The 21,753-nt window shown below is 35.8% G+C and overlaps 1 protein-coding gene across 2 annotated transcripts in view; it reads left to right on the top strand.

The window, feature by feature from the left end:
• PRKN (parkin RBR E3 ubiquitin protein ligase) overlaps nt 1–21,753 on the top strand; it is a 788,033-nt gene that overhangs the window by 397,734 nt on the left and 368,546 nt on the right. For both annotated transcript variants that reach the window (XM_075036090.1, XM_075036089.1), the window contains one exon: nt 10,746–10,861. In XM_075036090.1, the coding sequence (XP_074892191.1) occupies nt 10,746–10,861 (116 nt within the window). The remainder of the gene's footprint in view (nt 1–10,745; nt 10,862–21,753) is intronic.

Here is a 21,753-nt window from a genome sequence, read left to right as displayed (position 1 = left end):
ATAACATTTCTGCCATTTCCTTCCTTTCCTCCTCTCGCTGTTCCCAACGTAACTGGGCGGTGTCTTGGCTGGTTTGTTCTCATTCATATCCTGATCTATGGCAGGCATTGGAAAGATGACAGAACAAACCGTCCAATTTTTCAAAGCTGAGACACACATATGAGGCAAAGAGCCACTCCTGTAGTATTACAGCCTAATTCTGTCTGCCCAGTGTCCTCACATAAATACTGATGCTCCCCCTGAGGCAGCCTTAGTGCTAAACGAAAGGTGTCTTAGTACTGCCTTTCAGCTATGTTACAGACTTGTAGATCATCTATATGGTTAATGGATGGATGTGAGGCTCTAGGACATTGGTGATATTAGCTGGAGGCTGAAAATCTAAAACCAAAAATAACAGTCATTTTTTAAGACGTTAAAAATGCCTTTTTTCTAAGCTTTGAACCTGACCAGTTCCTTTGATACTAAGGGGTGGAGAAAATTTAGATGTTTCAGTTGTAATACGATCAGATGGATGGGAATCACTGCATACATTGCAGAAATGCAGCAATATTTACAGAACACACCATGGAATTGGTTGTGTCATATAGAATGCTTATGAAAAGTAACAGTCAGTTAAAGAAATTATGTAGTTTACTTAAATACTTGTGCTTTGTTAACTCTGCAGTCTTTTCTCTGAAGGTCAAGATAGGATTATTTGGGAGACCTTACAACATAATGTCACCTGTGCAATATTTACAGCTCAAGCATGGGAGTCCTGTTTCTTGTACATTTTAGATTTATTGTGTAGTAATTTTGAATTCTTGATCACTATCTTTACGCCAAGTGCTTGTTAGCATGTTTGGAAAAGAAACAAATCACTCAAACCTGTAATTACAAATAACTTTTTGTGCCATCAGAAGCACAGCCTGAGGATCTGATATCATATAGTATTTGAGTTTCTTTCCTCCTTGAGCCCTTTTTGTGGCTTACGTTCACATAAAAATTCAAATCTGATTGCCAGAGGAAATTAAGCTCAAAGTAAAGGATTGATTCTCTACAGGAAACACTTGATAACACATTTAGACAGTTGGATTCTACTTTAAAAGAGGCTGATAGGAAAGTTTAAGTCCTAGAAATCAGCACTAATCTTCAGGATATGATGATTATAATACTAAGTAGCTACTCTGAAACTGATACTTTCTCTGTTGCTCAAGTAATTCAAAGGAACTTTTCCAAAATAAACTGTTTCATACATGCTGAAACCTGGTGAACAAATTCAACAGAACAATTTGGGTTGGGCTCTGGGGGCTGGGCTGGGTAACTTAATCTTCCTGACAACTGCTGTCTTGGTTCAGCCCAGAAGTTAGTGTTGATCACAGATTGTATTTCTGAATGAAATATGGATAAAAAAAGTTAGGAGCAGAGAGGGGAAAGGGAGAGTTTGCATTCTTCCAGGGCAACGAAGGTGTAAAACTTTCACATTGGCTATGGTTTCACATAAAATATTCCCATTGAAAAGTTGTTTACTTACAACTATCTTACTGTATCTTTACGTATCATGGACATCAGAGTACCTATGACATATTAGTTACACATTTCTGGTTATTGGCTAAATCTCTGTAGGGCCTTTAATTCTGCTACGAGGTCATTCCAGGCAAAGATCCATTTTATAAGGAGACACTATGCCCTACAGACTTCATTTCTTTCTCTATACTATGAGAAATGGGTGATAGAAGAGCTGGATCACACTGAAGAGTCCTGTTCATTCTGTCTTTGTGTCATGGAAATATTGCTACTTGAAGGAATGACAGCAGAATTAGTGACAGGATTGTTTGAGCCTGAGACAGCGCTTGCAGAGAAATGAAGCAAGTATGGTGTGTGGCTGCCTTTAGACAAGCAAAGCAAATGAGAAATGCTGCTCTTGAAAATGAGAAAAGTCACTTTCACACAAAGTACTTTCCTGGGTGGCTGAAATAGTATTGTATGGGTAGCAGCAGCTAAGGCATTCCCAAGGCATTTGTGCTCTTTGTTTCCACTGTGTCTTTTCTAGGAGACAAGGAAAGAATAATACATGATAGGTACTGCATTTCTTGTTGCTTTTCTTACACACGAAACTCCTGTGAAACTGTAGTTGCATGTTATCTCCAGAGGCCAGATGTCATTATAACCTTGTAGAGTTAATAACCCATTATGACAGTTATTTGAATCTTAATTATATCCATCTCCTCTTTTTTTAGGTTTTAATACAAATTATTAACTGAAAAGTAATAACTGGGGGTTTTTTTGTAGTGCAGACAATAGATATGCAAGCTGTATGCACCATTGTACAAAAACAACCTTGTTGGTATAAATTACTGAAAATCAAGTGTAATAAGTGATGGCTCCCTCATAAATGGATAGTAAGACCTTTTCAATCATTAATAATTTTCATTATATCACATTAGATGGCTGATTAACACTGAATGGTAGCAATAGCTGTCCTATTATTAATATTTAAACAATATCTCTGTTGTTCTTCCATTGAATTCTGGAAAAATGAAAGATAGAAAAGTTGTCCCTTGGCAAGGGGAACAAATACATAAACAAAAGATTGGCTTTTGTTTGTTGTAATGGTTGGGGTTTTTTAAGAATGTGGATAAAAATGGGATTGGGGTATGAAGAGAATAGAGGCTGTTGCTGTTCTGTAACCCTTGAAAATGTCTCATAAAGAATCATTTACAATGAGTTTTTAGATACATTTTTATATTCCTAAAACTTGGCTTTAAGTGACTTGGTTGGGACTAAAGCACTAGGTCTTGTAAAGAATTATGAATAGCATGTACATTTCCCATCCCTTAATCCTGCTACACTCAAAATACTTTCCGTGTTATAGTCTATCTGTTCAAATATTTGATATGCAATGAATTGTTTTTGGTGTCCTCAACTGAATAAAAGGTATGGTGAATATGTTTGATTCTGAGAGAAAGAAGTGGAACTGTGTATTTTTAATGTTTTTCTTACATTAACTTATTTAAAATCAACCAAGAATAAAAAGGAGATATTGTAAAGAAGTATTGACGCTTCTTTCCCTGAAATATATGTGTCTTTTAGTCACTTGGACACATTTAGATTGCAACTGTTACTGCTGAATAGGAAAGAAAGTTTGGAAAAAATGCAGGAGACATTTCTGCCCCAAACTGGTGCTTGTCTCAAAAATGTGATAATAACTTAAAAAGTTAACTCCCTCCCTCCCCCATCCTTCATACAGGTCAAAGTTGATGTATTCACTGAGACCAAGCATACTCTGACGGCCTCAGTGAAGAGTTGGCAAAGGATACTCATCCTAAAGAGCTTTTATGATGAATAACAGGTCTTTCTTCTTCTTAGCCAGAGGCATTTTGAGAAGGGCAATGGGGTTCAGTCAGAAAGCAGATATTAGAGAGGTGCTCATATTTCTTCTACATTTTTATGCTGCTTTTGTCTCTTGCCAAATTAAATAAATATATACTTCTTATAGACATTGAAATCTAATATATCAGCACTTTATTGTTATTCTTCACATCAAAAGATGTTTCAACTTATCTTTGCGGTCAGCTTAATTATCAGCAGTATATTAACAAGACTTAATATATAATATGTGATCTCTCCTGGGATATCAGTTTTTCTCCTTGCATCCCATAAAGACATTTCTTTCAAAGTTCACGCTTCTTACAGTGTCCATGAACTGCCATGCTGTGCTTCTACTGCATGTTCTACAGCAGAGTTTCTGTGGATTTGAAAGTGTAAGGGATGGGAAAATTTCTATAGAAATATATATATAAAATATGCTGGTATTGGCGGCATCCTTTTATTTTTATTCTTGCTGATTATTCAGATTCCATTCTGAATATGTAGGTCCAAGATCAGATGCTGAGTTTTTCACGGGATCTTCTCTTTCAAATAGAAAAATAACTTGAAGAATTTTTTTATGGCAAAGAAATGTTGTCTAACATAGCGATTATGCTTTTGAAATATTCATATTAGTATTGGTATGTGAATGGTTAAAATGACAAACACCTTTAGTCTTTGCATCGCAGTATTCCTAAAATCTATGGTAAGGACCTTCAAATCCACTGTCACCTAATAACTTTGATTATTGTCCTGCTTAATCTTTATAGAGAATTAGGAATTAATCACACACATTATACTACTTTTTGTAGTGATAGACTGGTGTATTTCTTTAACACTGAAACAGTACTTAAGGAGTTACATGCTGCAGCTTGAATGCTGGTCTAATACTATGCACAAATCCTTTCCCTTAAAATGAGTTAACTGTTTGTTTGTCCATAACTGCTGAGGCAGTCCCTTACAGCTGTGTTTATCAGTCCTTTGCCTAGGGAGGGGATCCAGCTAGCCATGTCCAATGGGCAGTTGTATTTCCTAGCTCAGGGAATTGAGCTGCCCTGTGGAAGAGCATTTACATTATTGATATCATGATCAGGCATCGAGTTTATGAATCACAGGAAATCCACAGAGAGAAGGTTTGATTTTGATTGGAACCTCAAGTAAGAAAGAAATATTCTTAAATGAAAATCATCTTAGAAAATAATCCCGATGACAGGAGCAGAGCCTAAGGTTAGTTTCTCAGCTACGAGTGTTGCAATAACAGTTCCAGGTGAACTCCAAACAAAAGAAGCTGAAGACTTTGCTTGTCTGAAATTTAGGTAGCTATAGGAATGCTTTTGTTTTATTTTTGCGGTTTTTGACTCTAAACCCAATTATATTGCAAAAACTGGAATAATAATGTTCTCCGTTTGATCTTAACAGCTGTTTAGGTCTCAGAGTCATTGCTTAGTAAAAACAAACTAAGCAGAGTAGCATTCACCAAATAATTGGTACTAGGTGATGTTCACAATGCTCAATAACTGATCTGAGGTTCTTGGTAGTATCTGCTGAGCTGCATAGGGGAATTGGGAAGTTGGTAGTGCACACCACTATTTTGAGAAAGATGTCTTCCAGTAACCAAAGCTAGTCAAAATACTGTTGGCTCACAGAAGAAAGTGGAGCAATCTTACGTGTCTTAACATGTACAACGCGTTCATGAGCCTATCGCAAAATCATTTAAGACTTGATTGCCGTAATCTCTAAGAATTATTCTTTGGCTGTACAGCCTTCCTCATATTAATTAGCCAGTGTAATTCAGACAACTTTTCTAACACTTTTTACTTTTTTAACTTTGAAAGCAATGCCTGTTCTACACATGAACTGTGATGTTTTACAGATTTTATTTTATTTTATTTTATTTTTTTCCCTTCACCACAGAGATATTCCTATGGCCTGGAAAGCCAATGCCTGCAATTATTCTGGGATGTGGGAACCTTAAAGTGTTCCTGTGCAGAGTTGAACCCAGTCTGTCCCAGAACATTCCAGAAAAAATATTTAATTCCACAGCTGTTCTGAAGTGGTTTGCTTTCAATCTATCCTCAGACCCACTGAATATCTACTTATTTTTTCAGCTGGAAAAGGAAATGAAGCATTATCACAGGAGTGTGCCACAATGGCATGAAGTTTTCTCTCATTCAGGGAAAGAATTATGGTAATACAGATGAAAGGACATTTAAGAGTGCTGATAATTTGAAAAATCAAAACTACACCTTCAACGGCTATAACACATATTAATAAATGGCTTTGCCTATTAGTCCTAAATAAACACGTGTGGGTAATTCAGGGGAAAAATACCATAGGACCTCCACCTTGTTCTGTAGCTTATTAAGAAAAAGGAATAAGAAATGCAAAGGCTTAGGATTTTTAACCAACTTACACAGTAGTGAACGAGAAGCAGAGGTAGGAACCTGTATTTTTATGTGTATATGTTGTATATCAGCTGAGGTGCAGGCTATCTTGATACTTGCTATCAAAGAGCAGTGGTTTTTTTTCTGACAGTGAAGTAAATGAATCAAAAGGGTAAAGTTTCTTCTGGGCCTTATTCTGTTTCAGATCATGGCTTCCCACTGATGGTTTGGGTATGACTTTGGTCTTTTATTAACGTTGGTTACTTGACCATATAGAAGACAGTTAGCTTATCATCAGCAGTTTAGGGGTATGCAAACCCCTGCTTTATTTGAAAACACAGAATTTAGGGAGAGATATTTCTGGTAAAATATCAAAGATTTTTTTTTTTTTATAAATTTGAGCATTTTCTTCTTGAGTGTCATAAAAAGTAGCTAACACTGACCATGTATCTTCGAACCTTTTCTTCCCCCTTGCACTTTTTATGATGTTGTGTGACACAAAAGTGATAACAGGAGTGAAGAATATGACAAAGTATGTAAGAGCAATGCCTGCTCCCTTCTCTGAATAACAATCTATCAGATACACTGCCAAAAGGAAGACATTTGTAGTGTTAAATAGAATGTTCACAATTTCATGGGACCTATGCCTTTAGGCAAGAAAATGATCTAAAGTTATGCACTGCAGTAGAAGGTGACCATAGAACTACTCACTTTCAGAACTAAGAAAAGCACTAAATTTTGTCTTTGCTTTCACAGTAATTTCTTGACATCCTTACTCATTGCTGAACAGAAATACGTAACAAAATACTTAACAATAAAAAAAAAAAAGTACCAAATGAGAACACAAGTGCAGAAAGGAGTAATAATATGATTTCTTCTATTTTAAAATATTTTGGAAGTGGTCAGGTAGTGATGTAGACTGCATGAATCTTTGCCCATCCCTCTTATGTTATCCCATAGGGGGCTTTTTTTATAAGGTTAAAATTCTGAAAATATTGTCTTATATAGCATAACATAAGTTAAGGATAAAGAGGCATTTTGATGTCAACGTTAAGAAGTAACAACTGCTTATATGAGTGTGACAGTCTGTGGCAAAATTAGAGGGTTAGTCCCAAATTGTCTGGCTCCAAGGTCTGTACACCTGCTTGGAGATTAACCTTGGAACATAAATGATTTAGGTTAAACAATCCAGCAAATTTCCCTCCTTAGGCTGTTGTACACCAGCTGAAAGACTAGATAAAAGAATAGCTACATTTATATGTCTCATGACATGTAAGGCTGTGGAGTGAGAAGTGGCTAAACTCTTCCCCCTTCTATTTTAAGCTCAGCAATTTCATTACTGGAAACAGTTCAGAAGCAACTTGTGCTGATGGGTTATCTTTCTGCATAACTTCATACATATATGCCCTGGCATAAAAAGGTTGTGCTTGCATCGCAAGAAGTATAAGTCTCCGGGAAATCTGGTAGATGTAACAAATAAATACTTGTGGATTCTTTATTTACACAACATGTAAAGCCAGGCCACGTAAATTTTTACTTGGAACTGGAAACTTAATTGAGTTCATGACTTTTAAAATCTTTCAAACAATTGGAAAGTGTGTTATTATGATTTAAAAAAAAAAAAAAAGTGGAAATGCAGTCCACACTATGCCAGAACTATCAGGCGCTCAGTATACTGAGTTTTTCAGATTGTAATCTGTGCCTGTATTTCTGAACTCCCATCAGAGCACTGATGTCTCAGGCCTACAGACGTAGAATGTTGTGCTGATTTTATAGAATTGTGCATTGTATGGGTTGATACCTTTTGTTTTTGCAAGGGTGAATATTTTATAAGTGGGTTTGTTTTATTGTACTGCTATTCTCAACACATTTGTTGTAAATGAGTTTTTTATTCTTTAATCTTGAAGATTTCTTCTGAACAAATACTTGACATAATCTTGAGGGGGTTTTTTTTTGTCTATAATTTTAATGAGCCCTCTGTTCTGTTTGCATTTAGTATTAAGATTTGCTATTTCTTTAATTGCAGTTTACTCAAGCAGGGAGTCTTTCAATGAATAGTTTTGGAGAGTGGTAATATTTTCTTTTGTTATTTCAAATAGTGGTTTCATATTCCATACTGTTCTCCATTCAGCAACACCAAAGCACATCATAAATGTAATTAGTAGAGGAGTTTTCTTCAAGCAGTTTTTGGGCTGATAAACAGAAGTATAGAGAAGTAATTTTCCTAATGCTACAGAGAAAGTATTTTGGGAATGTAGCACAAGACTCTTGACTTCTCTTTTTTTTTTCCTGTCTTTCTTTCTGTCTTTCTCCCCACCCCCTCACCCCACCTCCCCCCAAGTTGTAGGCAATATTCCATACATCTTAGAGTATGGAATAAGAACTGTATTGTTTTATTTCCCTTCCATCCTCATTAAACAGCTTTCATGACAAGAAACTTATAGCCATTGTGAGATATAATCAAAAGCAATTAGGATCATCAAACAAATGGTCTTTAGAAAAAAAAAAGTCTAAAGCTATTTCAAGTGTTTTAGAGCTTACTTCCTTTATTACTCTCTTTCTTTTTCCTTGTGACCCAAAGAAAATTTTATTGTAGTGGGTGAGTAACTTCATAAAAAATTAATTTTCTTTTGTATGTTTACTTGCCCATAGTTTATCTGTTCTGGAATTGTGAGTCGTCAATATTCTCTTAGTTGTGTGCAGAAGGTGTACTGAAGCAAGGAGATATTTTCAAGACTTCTCCTGCATTGAAATAAATCCTTCTTACCATTTAATTCAAACAAAAGTAAAATCAAATTAAAGGGCAGAGAAAACCCAACCTCCAAAACCCATTAGCAAATAATACAAAGATTAATGGATACATTTTTAAAGGTTGAAAATAAATTAAAGTTAAAGTTTGTATAAGGTTTTCATGTACTCTAGATGCACGTGTAGTTCCATTAACTCATTGTCAACTGCTGAAATGCTTCAAGTTGAGCTGATATTTAAAAGCTGTGTGTGTAACTAACTGTGTCTTGAACAAGAGAGAAAAACATGGGAAGTCTAAAGTCTTGTCTAAGGATGACTTTAAGCATATTTTCTTGCTTGGGACTACTTTCTGATGTTATGAAACAGGAAAGAAAGATGATTTAGTTATTAAAAATGTTAGCTCTATGTAAATATGTACAGGTGACTACTTCAAAAGTTTTGTGAACAATTACTTGATTTTAAAAATAGACTTGTCTTTAAAATATACTCTTAACCCTTAGTTCTCTTAAACTGCTACTAACACACGCTTCAGACAATGAGTCCTTAACTTACAGTGGAGTTCGAATATGTTATTTGTGTTGAATCTATTGCATATATCAGTGCTTCTCTGAGAGGCAGGATTGACTAACCTAGGAGGAAGGTTGTATTAATACTTCTTATATCCCAGTTACCAGATTCCACATTAAAGGTATTACTTCATAGTAATGTATTTGTCACGTGTAGAAATACACAATATATCTAAATGGTCACCACTGAGAAAAAACAGTAATTGACAGCTGTTTCGCAGATGAAGAACTCCCTACTGCAAGGTTCAAGGCAGTGAGAAAGAGCTTTTTCTGGTCTGATTTTACTACAGTATTGTAGTAAATCAAAGTGCAAGGCTGTATAGAGGGGAAGGTGATTTTATATTAAAAATGTTTTCATTCAGCCACACTCATTGTCTTGCATTCTAACATACATTGTCTTGCATACTAACAAGCACTAAAATACGTGTCCAGATAGTCTAGCTAGGAACTTGGGGTGATACTAGGAAATGCCACCTAGCAAGTCTTTCTCACGGCTTTTGGGTTTTTCTTACTGCTGGGTTTTGCATGTGACTTTTGCACCGTAAAGAAGTTGACAGTAACTGTAATTTTTTTTTCCTTTATCTTGTCCCACCTCTGTGAGTCACTAGGAAACGCTGCTGATTTATTCACTGTCTCTGAGTCTTTTTCTCTTGCTGCAGTTTATTCTTTTTTCTTTCTTTTAAAATTTTTTTTAGGATTTTTTTTTCCCCTCAGTCTGGGTGTCTTGAGTATCATCTGTCATCTTAATATCTTGATGACATCAACACCTGTCATTCTTTTATGCCACCTTCTTGTCATTTCTTCTGATACTTTTATACCCTTACCTTCCAATTCACACTTCATTTATACTAGTCTTAGTGTTTTCATTGCAAACCTCCACAATTTGATACTGGAAAAAAGGTCTCATAGGAACAAAGAAACTGCATACTGTAATCTGTGGCTCCTATTGCAAAGCGCATGTCTTCTGACTGCTTTTATTTACATAGGCATAGAGTGATTTGGACATTTAAAACAATCTCCTATAACAAATTTTTATCAAAGCACAGCATGATTGGTATGGTTTTCCCTGGGGTACAATGGAGAAGAGAACAAAGCACACAGTTGTGCAAAAACTATTATGCTAATGAAGCAGTCTAAGAGGCTATATAGAGCGGTATGGACTAAAGCAACTTAATTCAAACAATATAATATACAATTGCAAATGTAATATGTGTCCCAAGAGACTTGAGAGCTTCCCTCTAACATGATAGTAAAATTGTATCTTATAGAATTCCAGCATCACGAAAGCAATGTCAGAATTTACTAATTCAGAGCTAAAATTCCATGTTCTGGGGTTCCAAAACAAAAAAAAAGTGGAAATATTAATGCATAGTGACAATGCTTAGTATTCTGCCTTTGGTGACTATACTTGGATAAAGTAATTTTTTTCTGTAAATCCAGAGAATCACAGAATGTATCACACAGATATCAAATTAGTACACAGGTAGATGTCGTCTTTGCTAGGGAAATGACTGAACAAAATACACAACTAGACTGGTATTTTTGCAAGGGATTCCTTGGAAACCTTTCCTAATGATTGTCCTCCTTTTCTGTTGGCAGTGGTGATTTGTCTGTTGTCTCACATGTCAGTTAGGCTAAGATAAAGGGAGGACATGAGCGGCAGGTATGTAATCTTCTCTTTATCTGTCCTTCAATATTTCAGGAGTTTTACTTTAAATGTGGAGCACACCCAACAACTGACAGTGAAACATCTGTGGCTTTGAACCTCGTTACAACAAACAGTCGCTGTATCACATGTATAACATGCACAGATATTAGGTAAGTACAACAAAAAGCGTCAGAGATGCACGGTCTCAGTGCTTCAGAGTACTTATCACTTTCAAAGAGCTTTTTTTCTTCTGCTGGTGTTCCTTTTTAAACACTTTTTCCCCCCAGTATCATGGTGGAAAATGGGCCACATTTTTAGGTGTGTTCTTTGTTTTGCCGATATGATTACAATTTATGTTTTTGTACCTTAGATGAGTTACAGGTGCAAATCTGACTGCTTAAGTTATAACTACAACGTCAAGTGCTCAAGATAGTGGCATAAGTGTGTAGGTCTTTGCTGCTAATCTGCATTTAAAAGCCAGTGGAAGAAAGCCCAATTTTGAGGGGGACAAACTGTTCCTGCAGAAGGGAACTTTTTGGTGTTTGTTTTATAAATCAAAGTAGAATTTGTTATGATGCATCTGTTCTCATGTTCTTGTTTATTGCAGTTTTAAATACTGTAATCCATCTTACCGTATGGTATTTGGGCACATACATTCAAGAATACCGTTACTTGCAAATGCATGGATTAAAAAGCAATTGCCTGAGAAGGGCAACTACCGTTGTTGTGAAGAATTACCTGAAACTCATTTACCTAGTGGTTAAGAGATGTTTTGAGGTGGAACCTCAAAACTAATAACACCATGTTATACACTTTAAGTATTGCTGTTGATTGGTCTGCATTTGGCAATAGAAGAATGAATTTAGAAAAATTGTAAAGGATAGCATGAAGTGTGAATGAAACTTTTAGGAGATATCTTTTGGGGGAAGAAAAGCTGGATTCCTGGAATTAAGCTTCCTATTGAAAATAGTAGGTTGTTCTGATTCTATCCCAGAGCTAGTGTGATTATATTATGTTGTGCTTGCGTGCTACTGCATTGGTAGCAGGTGATTGGTTGCTGACGGTATTTGGCTCAAGAAAATTAGTCTTAGTTTGAGATTAAAAGATAATTGTGCATTGAAGAGTATGGTGTCCATCACTTCCCATGTACACAGCATTTACAGCATTGCCATGTGTCTCTTTCAGAGGCTCCCTTGCAGACAGTACATGCTGAATTACTTAGATAGCTTGTCCCCAGTGGTTAGGCATGCAGCAGTATTAACCTCTCTGTAATTAAGGATTTTATGAAGTTTCCATTCTGAGCCCAGCTTTCTCCTTTTCCCAAGAACAAGAGGGAGGAATATCAGCCATAAATATACTTACTTAGGCTTGAGAACTCATTATAATTATTTCTATCAAATTTGAAATGGATATGTTGTCATTTTCCTGAATTGATATATTCAGTACAGAGCTATTCACCCATATTCGTGAAGTTGTAATTTTTTTCCTCTGTTTTGTGGCAAAGTCCCAAAGGAAAGAAAGAGGTAAAACATAATTTTCTGGATTTGCTTAGCTGAACTGTTCCTGGAACTATTGGCTTCCTAAACTGTACTAGTAAAGTTTAGTGGGATTATTTATTGACATGTCACAAAAGCATATCAATTCTCATTAATTTAAATTAAGGCATCAAATAACTATTGGAGACCTAAGTTTCAGTCGACTTTTATCTCAACACACAATCTGGGAAAATTTATTTATGAATAAGCTTATTGGTTTTATGCACTAAATAGGGAAGGAAGACACATCTTCCTTTTGGCCTCATGCTGTTCAGATTCTTTCCAGCTTACAGGACCCCTTCTGAGATGCTGTTAATTGATCTTAAAGTATTTTATTTCTAAAAGTTTGTAGGAGTTTTGACCAAGTACCCTAAGAAACAGAGTAGGATTTGGGTGCCTGAGCATCTGACAAGGCACTAGCAATTCCTAGTTATCTATCCGTGATGGGGACAACAGGTTCTTTGAAGTTACTCATACACATAGTAAGTCTTTCAGTCTTCTCTTCATTTTGCATAGCAGATTCAGTTGTTCATAAATAGGTTTGCCTTCTGTTATGGAGCATAGAGATGCTTTTTAGATAATGAAAGTTCAGTTTAGTTTTCTGAATGGCTGACAGATTTTGTTTGATCATAGCAAGATCTCTAAAGCCTGTGGCATGAGGTGAGGATTAGATGGCAGATACTACAAAAACAGCCTACAGAGAAGTTGTATCCCCTTCAATCTCCCAAAAGTCAGGGGAATACTCTTCTGACCCAGTATGTCTTGTAGGCCATGGAATTAATTTTTTGGCAGGAGGCAGTGAAATCAGTTATCCCAAGAGTGAGCATGAGAGTACTCCAGCAGCCTTCTTGCAGTTTTAAAGGTTGTAAATGCACTAATAAGTTTATGTAGCCAGAATTTGACTTCTCATACTTCCTAGAGCTCTAGGTGTAGATTTCCTCTCTCGTTTCTCAAGTGATGCAGTGGAATGATGAAAAGGATATTCTCTTCTGCCTTACTGTATCCTTCGTAAGATTTTGTGGGTGACCTCTCTTTTCCTGCACACATCCTAATCTTCTCCCACCCATGAGCAGGTCCTTTGTTACTGGCCTGTGGAACTGCAACAGATGAAATCAGTGGGAAGCAGGCAATATTATTTCAGTTCCTCCTCTTTTTCATGGTTAACTAACATGGAACTATTGTACCTTGACTCTGCCTCAGTGCAGGTAGCACACCATTCCTTAAGTGAAAATGTGTACCAGAGAGAATTGCAAAGTGATAGTTGTTGGTCAAAAGAGAGAAGTTGCAATGGATGCTTGAGCTCTGTACTGATTCATATGGTGTGTCTTCTGGAAAGAGCTGGTTTTGGCAGCGTGGTCTGTGGTGTATTTACAGAACTGGCTCCTACATACAGGTTAAAGGCCAAATATCAGTCTCTCTCAAATCGGTACCTCAGCATTTTGCAGGGAGGGTACAGACTAATCTACTTAAAAGTGGCTAGTTCTCCTGTTGCTTCCAACAATTCACTGGGCAAGAGGAATGATTTGTCTTACTGCAGTGCAGAGCCCTAGTATATGTCTGTTCTGCTAAATGAAAGAGGGCCGATGGCTGGTCCCTGATCCCAAGCCAAATTGCAACAACTGACAGATATCCTACACAGTACTGTGATAGGTAGCCTGGCTCTTCATCACAGCCAGCTTGGGTTAATCAGGAAGCTGAAACACAAAGACTCATTGCTGAAACTAGATGAATGCAATGAAAGTATACTTTTTATCCTAGTGGTAAGATGGCAAGGAAAAGTGTTATTCATGTCCTAGTATTCCCTATGTAGGGCTCGGGAAACGTCAGAAGACGTCACCAAACACCATGAAGTACCATGAAGGGGTAAAATTGCTAAACTAACAACTGAGCTTCATGGGATATATGGTATCTGTCTCCAGGACCTGTGTTCACTGGGTTCTCAAGAAATCAAGTATTTCTAGACTGCAGTAAAAGTTGTCTATTCCTGACAACTTACTGTATTTTCGTTAAGCATTCCTCTCTCTTTAAAAAGAAAAAAAAAAAAAAAGAAAAAAAAAAAACAACCCAGAAGAAAACAAATAAGAAGAAAAAACTTGTCTAAAAACCCCTTCTCTAGGCAATGTTGGAGGAACTAAAATGGAAAAAAATTGTTCTGTCTCATCATGTAAAAATATTGATACACATTTCTGTGATAACTCTAAAGTTTTGAGAATGTATCCATACATTAAATGCTGATTATCTTTCCAAAGTTTGATTTTTAAAGCCATAGAAATTTATTATTCAGTTTTGTGTAATGTTAAACATTTGTAGGTGATACCAAGAACTGAAGTAGGTACTAAGACGACTTTATTCTATTTTATTTTTTGGATGGCCGGTCTTGTGAGTTGTTAAAATATAATTTCACATGTATCTTTAGGTGAACAAAATAATTTTCCAATTAAAGCTGTGAAAGAAATTATTTTAGTTTCTATTTCTGATTTTCTTTTTTTCCAATTGCAAGGATGGTCAAAGATAAGTGCATTTTGCAAAGAGCTAGAGATCGGACACTGAAATAATTTATCAGTGTTGCACAAAGGTCATTGTAAATTTTTGGGCTACTTATGAAATCCCTGCTCAGTTTTTGGAGTTTCTAATTATTTTCTCCAACCTAGCATTCTTGGAATATTTATATATAACTCAAAGAAATTACACAAATACCCATAACCTTTTTGCTTTAGTTAAACATTCAGTGACTATATGTATTTGCACTGGTGATTACTTTCTAATACTCCTCTGCAATTGAAAAGTAGCATCCAGGGCACTGCAGTTTGTAGTATTTTGTGAAACCTACTTTCATCATTCTGTAGCATTCAGGTGGAAAAGAAGAATAACTGTATTTGGTACATAAAGTATTACTTTTTATTAGGTTCACTACAGTAAAATAAAAAATCTGTGTCTGTTCATCAAAATACATTTTTCTTCCTTTTTGCTGAAAAAAATTAAACAGGAAAAGGTGACAACCAGGTACTATTTACACATTTCTTAAATATTATTGTTCATGGCAAGATATACCATTTCTCTAGTTGTTTCCATCCATTTATCGTGGACAGTTAGTCCACCACAGGTGGAGCAGTTAAGTTTCAAGATTCTTGGAATGGCATATGGTTTCAGCAAGGTTTACAGAGCTCATAAAAATCTTATTTAAAGCAGTAGTGTACTCTATGGTATATAGAAAAAATACAAAGCGGAAGTAATGCTTAAGCCTATTACTGATTTTTATTCTCAGGTTTACATTAGGCACACTTTCTGTTTGCCTTGGGTTTATATTTGATATGAATATTTTCATGCGGCTATGACCAACAGAGTGAAATACTTCAGAGCCAAATACCCTTGTAGGGTTATGCTAAATCCATAGGCAGTATTCCATGTAGTGTAATGCCTTCCAATGTATTCTGCTTATCTACAGCAGAGTTAGTGTGAATTGGCAGCCTTTATGCATTTATATTTTTCCGTAGCATTCAAGGTGATGGTTTGCTATTTTATGTCTTTGAAGAGGCTCTTAATAGGTTGAGCAAATGGCTGAAAGTTGAAACAAATACTAAAACTGTGCAATCCTCAAGGGGAGATCTGCTTTTGTCAACTGTTTCTCGTAGAAATAACATCAAAAGGGGTTAGGAGTACCCAAGGGTACCCATAAATCAGGCTCAGGAATAACAGCAGCGTTAAGCAGTGTAAAAATAAAATGTGCAGAACAGAAGTGTCTCACGTCATCTTTCACAAACTAGGCAGGGTACAATTCCTAAAGGCACCATTATTTTTAGCTACCAACAAATACAGATAAGTGTAAAAGATATATAGGGCTTGCTGTCACTAAATAGGTAGAAAGATTTCTCCAGAATGAGATTTGGTGTTGTGTTTATCAAATAAATACCTACTTCATAATCTTGGACAAAAAAAGTTTTATTTTGTTTAGACAATGGAATCTTGTAATATGTTTTTCTGCTATTCGGACTAGAGTTTTAAGTGAGAGCTTCAGTTTGCTAGTGGTGAGAGTTAGAAGTGCACATGCTGGATGTTCTTCAAGGATAACTGCGATGTAAGGTCTTTGTCATAATTCTTTTCAGCCAAATCAATTCAGACTGTGACCACATTAGACTCCATGGGCAGGAGAGTATTGGAGAAGGTCAGTACTTAGAGAGAAAAACTCAAAGTGAATGTACTATAGGAAGTCCTGTTAGAAATTCAGTAGACATCTCTCTTCTCCTTCAGTCAATAAAGAATGAATGACACTGCATGTCGTTAGGGATAACTGTGTGTTAATCTGGTTCTGGTGGGACTACTTTGAGCCTCCAAAACCTCTCACTAGGTCTTAATCAGCCATCTTTTTTTTTTTTTTTAGTCTATTTTTTTTCCTGAAGAAAAACTACAACTTACAAAATTTTTCCCTTCAGCAGCAGTGTGTGCCATCTCCCTGTCACTCCTACTCACTCATTTCCGTTACTGTAGAGTCAGGACTAAGAGTCACGAGCTTCATTTTTATGGGGTAGTATTTCCAAATTGCTAAAGGATATATTAATTTGCTTCTCAATAATATATATGTGAATGATTTTCAGTTGTGGATTTTACCTGCCAAAGGAAGACCAACTCCCCCCGGTTATTATGGGGATTAGTATTTTTGTAATGTAATATTTTGGGCTTTGATCGTTATGACATTGTTGTTGATATAGACGGTGTGCCAAGTTCCTTACTGACCATTACATGCTGTCCTATATTGCACATTAACATTGTACATTGCTTTGAAGTAAAATATTTATTCTATTACAGTTTAAAAGATTGCTTAGAAACATCTGAAATAATTTGCCTTACCTTTCTTTCTTTCTCTAAATACCTGGTATTGATGCAGTCTGGATTTAAAGAAAAAAAGAATATCAGAGGAGGAATATAGCAGTGATTATGGCAAAAATTATATGAGGTAGCAGGTCTGCCACGGTATTCAAAAACCTTTAAAATACAAATGATTCCAGAATCTTCAGTTTCATGTGTTGAAGCAAATGTTGCAGCTGAAGGGAAAATTTGCAGCATTCAGCTTCTGATAAGGATCCATATCTGAACTGTAAATATTTTCAAAGTGAAGAAGCTGTCCTACAAATTTGATTCAGGTCAATTTTGCTGTTATTTGAAAAGAGTTTTACCAGAGACATTCTGTTCCCTTCCGAGATCAAAATGCGGACTGTGTCCATTAAAAGACATTACCCATGTGATGTTTTTCAGAAGAGTAAACAGCACCTTATACTAGATTTATAATTGCTATTTCTCTTTGCTTCTAGGGTATAGGATCCTAAAATTATCCCCTGGGCCATTATAACCCAAACAAGTTAATCTACATTTAGCTCATCTAAATATAAAGTACGTTTTCCCTCTCTGTGACCTGTGTTGATAATGCAATCTCTGCTCCCAATCTCTGCCTGTTACATTCTGTTGTCTTTACATACCTTGAGTAGTTCAAAGAGGATGGGAAAAGATTACATTAAGAATTAAATCTACTTTGTCTAAGTACTATGACCATCAGGGACAATGTCTACTGCTTTCTCTCCTAATGCTCCTAGAATTAATGGGATTTCTTAAGAATCACTTATTTAAAGTAAGAAATTAATCAAATATCAAACTAAGGACTGTTACAAATTAGTTTAGAGCTTTTTTTTCTTTTCCCCAATAAGGTAAGCCTGTAGAATACTGATTGTTACAACTGTAATATTTGAGTTCTGATACAAACAAAACTGCGCAAAGAAAACGTTTTGTTGGCACTTTTGTTGGTATTTTGAAATGGGAACAAAATCTAATAATGCCAGTAAGTGACCTTCATTTCTTTAGTGGTGCACACTGTGGGATTTAAACTCAAACACTTGTACTGTGGGCTTCTGGAAGATGTGCCTTGTGCATGGAATTCAGTTGCCTTAACCTTTCCGTGGAATTGTAACCACTAGTATAGAGCAGCCCCCTATGGTGATGACGGGACAGCATTGCACTTCTTACTGATTTGCCTCTATTAAGATCTGCACTGCAACTGCATCTCAGTGAGACAGCTTCCAGCATCTACAGATTTGTGAAGAAATTAATAGATTGGTGAAGCTATTGTACTGTCATATTGTATGTGTCCTTTGCTGGTAGGGGAGAAGTGAGGAGGATTTTATGCAACCTCATTCATCTCCTTTGCTAAACATAAAGCATGAACTTCTTTTCTCTCCATCTGGGAGAACAAAACCTGCCTACTTCCCCTTCTTTATGGTGTAGAAGTTTTTCTACCTTAATCCTTTGTTTGCTTGGTATATGTGTACATTTGACAGGAAGGACAAATGGAAGGGTATGTCTTGACTGCCTGCTGATTTTTTTTATGCTTATCCATATATTTGTGAATACAAATATATATGACTTGTGGTATGTTTACATGTTTCTGAAACACCCACTGCTAAGTATTTTCAAGGTAGTCACAAGTGAATTTTATTTCTAATTTGAGTTTATTTCAGTAACGTGCATCTCCAGCTTCCTATGGGATGCAATACATATCAATTTCATTTTTCATTTGAAGTTTCACCTGAAGCCTGCAGATTGCAGAATATTATCAGTAGGCTTTATATTAGATCTTGTACCTTCTCTCCCATTCTTATTTAAGGCACAATTAATGCAGTGAGCTGTTTTTGCAGATTTCTTCACTTCTGTATTTTAATGCATGTTGCAAGACACAAAGACTTAATATTTAAATGTATTTGGATGAATTAATAGTTTCAAAACTGAAATGTGTCAGGTATCCAAGTACACCACGTGCAAAATTTGGTGGACCTCACTTCCAAAATATTTTGAGGAAGCCTAAGAGTCTGACTACTTTCATATGAGCAATCAATGAAAAATGTTAGCTAATGAATATATTTTTTGTGCAAGTGCTGTAAGTTTAAATATAAAAGAATTCATTTGGAATGTCTAAGAAAAGCGGAGTAGCAGATGCTTGTGCAATGTTGTTCAAAGAGAGGTTTTTGAAACTTGCAAGCCCACAGTATGCCTTTTCTGTCATAGTTGTTTGCAGGCTCAGGTGTTTGTGACTTTCTTTTCTTTCTTTGTAAAATGAATTCCTTAACATGGAAGGCAAAGAATTCTCATCTCTGGTTGGTTTTGCTCCAGGCAAGGTTAGTAATAGCTGAATATTATCACCAGCTGATAGCAGTATAGTGACCTATAAGAAACGTTATTGGAGGTCACAATCCAGTTGTCTTTGGGAAGACATCCATATTTCAAAGACTCACCATCACAGGTGATACTAATTAGCAAGCCTAATAATCTCAGCAGAGACCTGAGGTCTGAAGGAACATGGTAAACAAATTGCAGAGAGATGTTCCTTTCAGATCTCAACTGAAGTATTATTGGAAGGTTTTGTGGAGGGACTTCAGCTGTTGCTGTCTGCTGGAGCAGCTGGCCGGTCAGCTAATCTTGCTGTTCAGTAAGCTGAGATCTTTTGGACCATCTCCTTTTACTGTCTCCAACTTTCTTTTATAATATTTTAAAAATAAGCAACAATAAGGAATTGCATGTGAATAGGTGACAGCTGAAGAAAATTTTATAAAACCAAGTGAAACAATGAGAAGTCTGCCCTTTTAAAAAAAAAATGTCACAGCTTTAATGTTTTTAATGAATTGACATTTAGTAACTAACATTCAATGTGTCATTAATGAATCATTGATGGAAGATGGGAGACATAAAAGTTCTTTGGAAACAAAGTTAAGTATAGAGAAATAACATGTCTTTATTGTGTGAAACTCGTTTCCAAATATAGTTCAGATAAAGCATTGTATTTTAGTTGTGTATACATACACAAAAATGTGTATGTACACATATGGATCAACAGCATGTATGAAAAAAACAAACATGACTTTTAAACTTGTATATATATTGATTTCTCTAAGCAGCTGATTTTGTGAAGAATGTTGCTCTGCTTCCTGTTTTACTCATAGTTATATATTGTTTCTACTGTACTGAGGCAGATTTGAAATCTAGCACATCCCTGAGAGACAGTCCACGATATCAAACAAGGAGTGTACTTACTGTTACACCTTTCCAACTTTCCCAGCCATGACCCCTTCACAGCCACCCTCCAGCTACTTGGGGGCAGAACTACTCTGTCCTCATTAACTGAACATCAGCAGAAGTCGTAAAGGCAGAAAATTGCATTCATTTTCTGCTTAACTGACAGAACTTATCAAAGGTAGGAAGGAGTCACTGAAGGGAGTGTCTTGACTCGCTGCTGTTTTTTTAAACTCATACATATGTTTGTGCGTATAGGTATATATGACTTTTGATACGTTTAAGTGTTTTGAAACACCCACTGCTAGGACTATTTGAAAGTCACAACTGAATTTTCCTTCTATTGTGAATTGATTTATGTAATGTGCATTTCTAACTTCATATGAGATACAGTACATCTCCTCAATTTAATTTTCCCAATTTCAGTTTTATCCAACTCTCCTTTTTGTTTTATTCCTTATTTTCAGTGTCCTAGAGAGAAAGAATATATGTAGAACAGAAATTATTTTAGTTGCTACTAATGAGTATCTATTTAATTGAGTTTAGTTTTGAGAAGTTAATTTTTAGTCTGTTGTCATTAATTGTTGTTTAGGAAAGACGTGCATTCCACTAGGACAAAAGAAATGGAGAAGATACAGCCGACTCAGTGAACTGAAAAGGATGTAGAGAGTGTAGGCTTTTATTGAAGCAGAAGTCAAAAATAAGTAAATTTCTAAACACTCCTATAAAGGGCATTGAAAAAAAGATGAACACTAAGTCCATTAAAGCCTAGTTTTTGAAAGATGGCTTTGTAAGACAATTGTTTAATGTGGAAGAAACAGAGCTATTAAATCTATTTCTGACAAAGTCATGGAGTTAGTAATTTGTTAGCATTTGCATTGATAATTGAATAATCCTTTTAGGCTGCTATGTCTTGGATAAAATCTACAAGATTGTGTGTAACTAGCTTTAGATATACAGAAAAATAAATATAGAATATTTGGCTTCATAAAGCTCTATAGAGAAAAAAGTAACATGAACATTTGCTTTCCACTATGGTTCACTTTTTTTCTAGGTTATTTTTGAGTCATAAAATCATAGCAAGATCATTGACATCTGCTATAGCAGTATTGTCAAACTCTTATTATTGTAATTTAGCAAAACTTGGAAAGGAAAAAAAGTGTGTTTGTGGAAGATATAGTTGGCATTTACAGCATAGAGAAACAAAAGTGAAAATATTAGAGAAAGAATGAAGCAGCCCGGCAGCTAAAACCTAAATATGTACATGGCAGAAAAATTTTCATTTGTAGATAGAAACTTGGCTAAAATTGAAAACAGCTGTATCAGGCAAAAGTGCCAGGAGGTAATTTCTGAAATCAAACACATGAAGAGCTATACATAAGACAGAGAACCTGTCATAATATGTAGGCAACTTTATTAAATGTTGCTTGACACTTCATAGAGTCGCTTAATGATTTAATATGGAACAGTAACTGTTG

This window comes from Buteo buteo, chromosome 9, assembly GCF_964188355.1.
Source record: "Buteo buteo chromosome 9, bButBut1.hap1.1, whole genome shotgun sequence".
In the NCBI taxonomy this organism is placed as follows: Eukaryota; Metazoa; Chordata; class Aves; order Accipitriformes; family Accipitridae; genus Buteo; species Buteo buteo.
The sequence above is the reverse complement of the archived record's forward strand: the minus strand, read 5'-3'. Positions and strand labels throughout refer to the sequence as shown.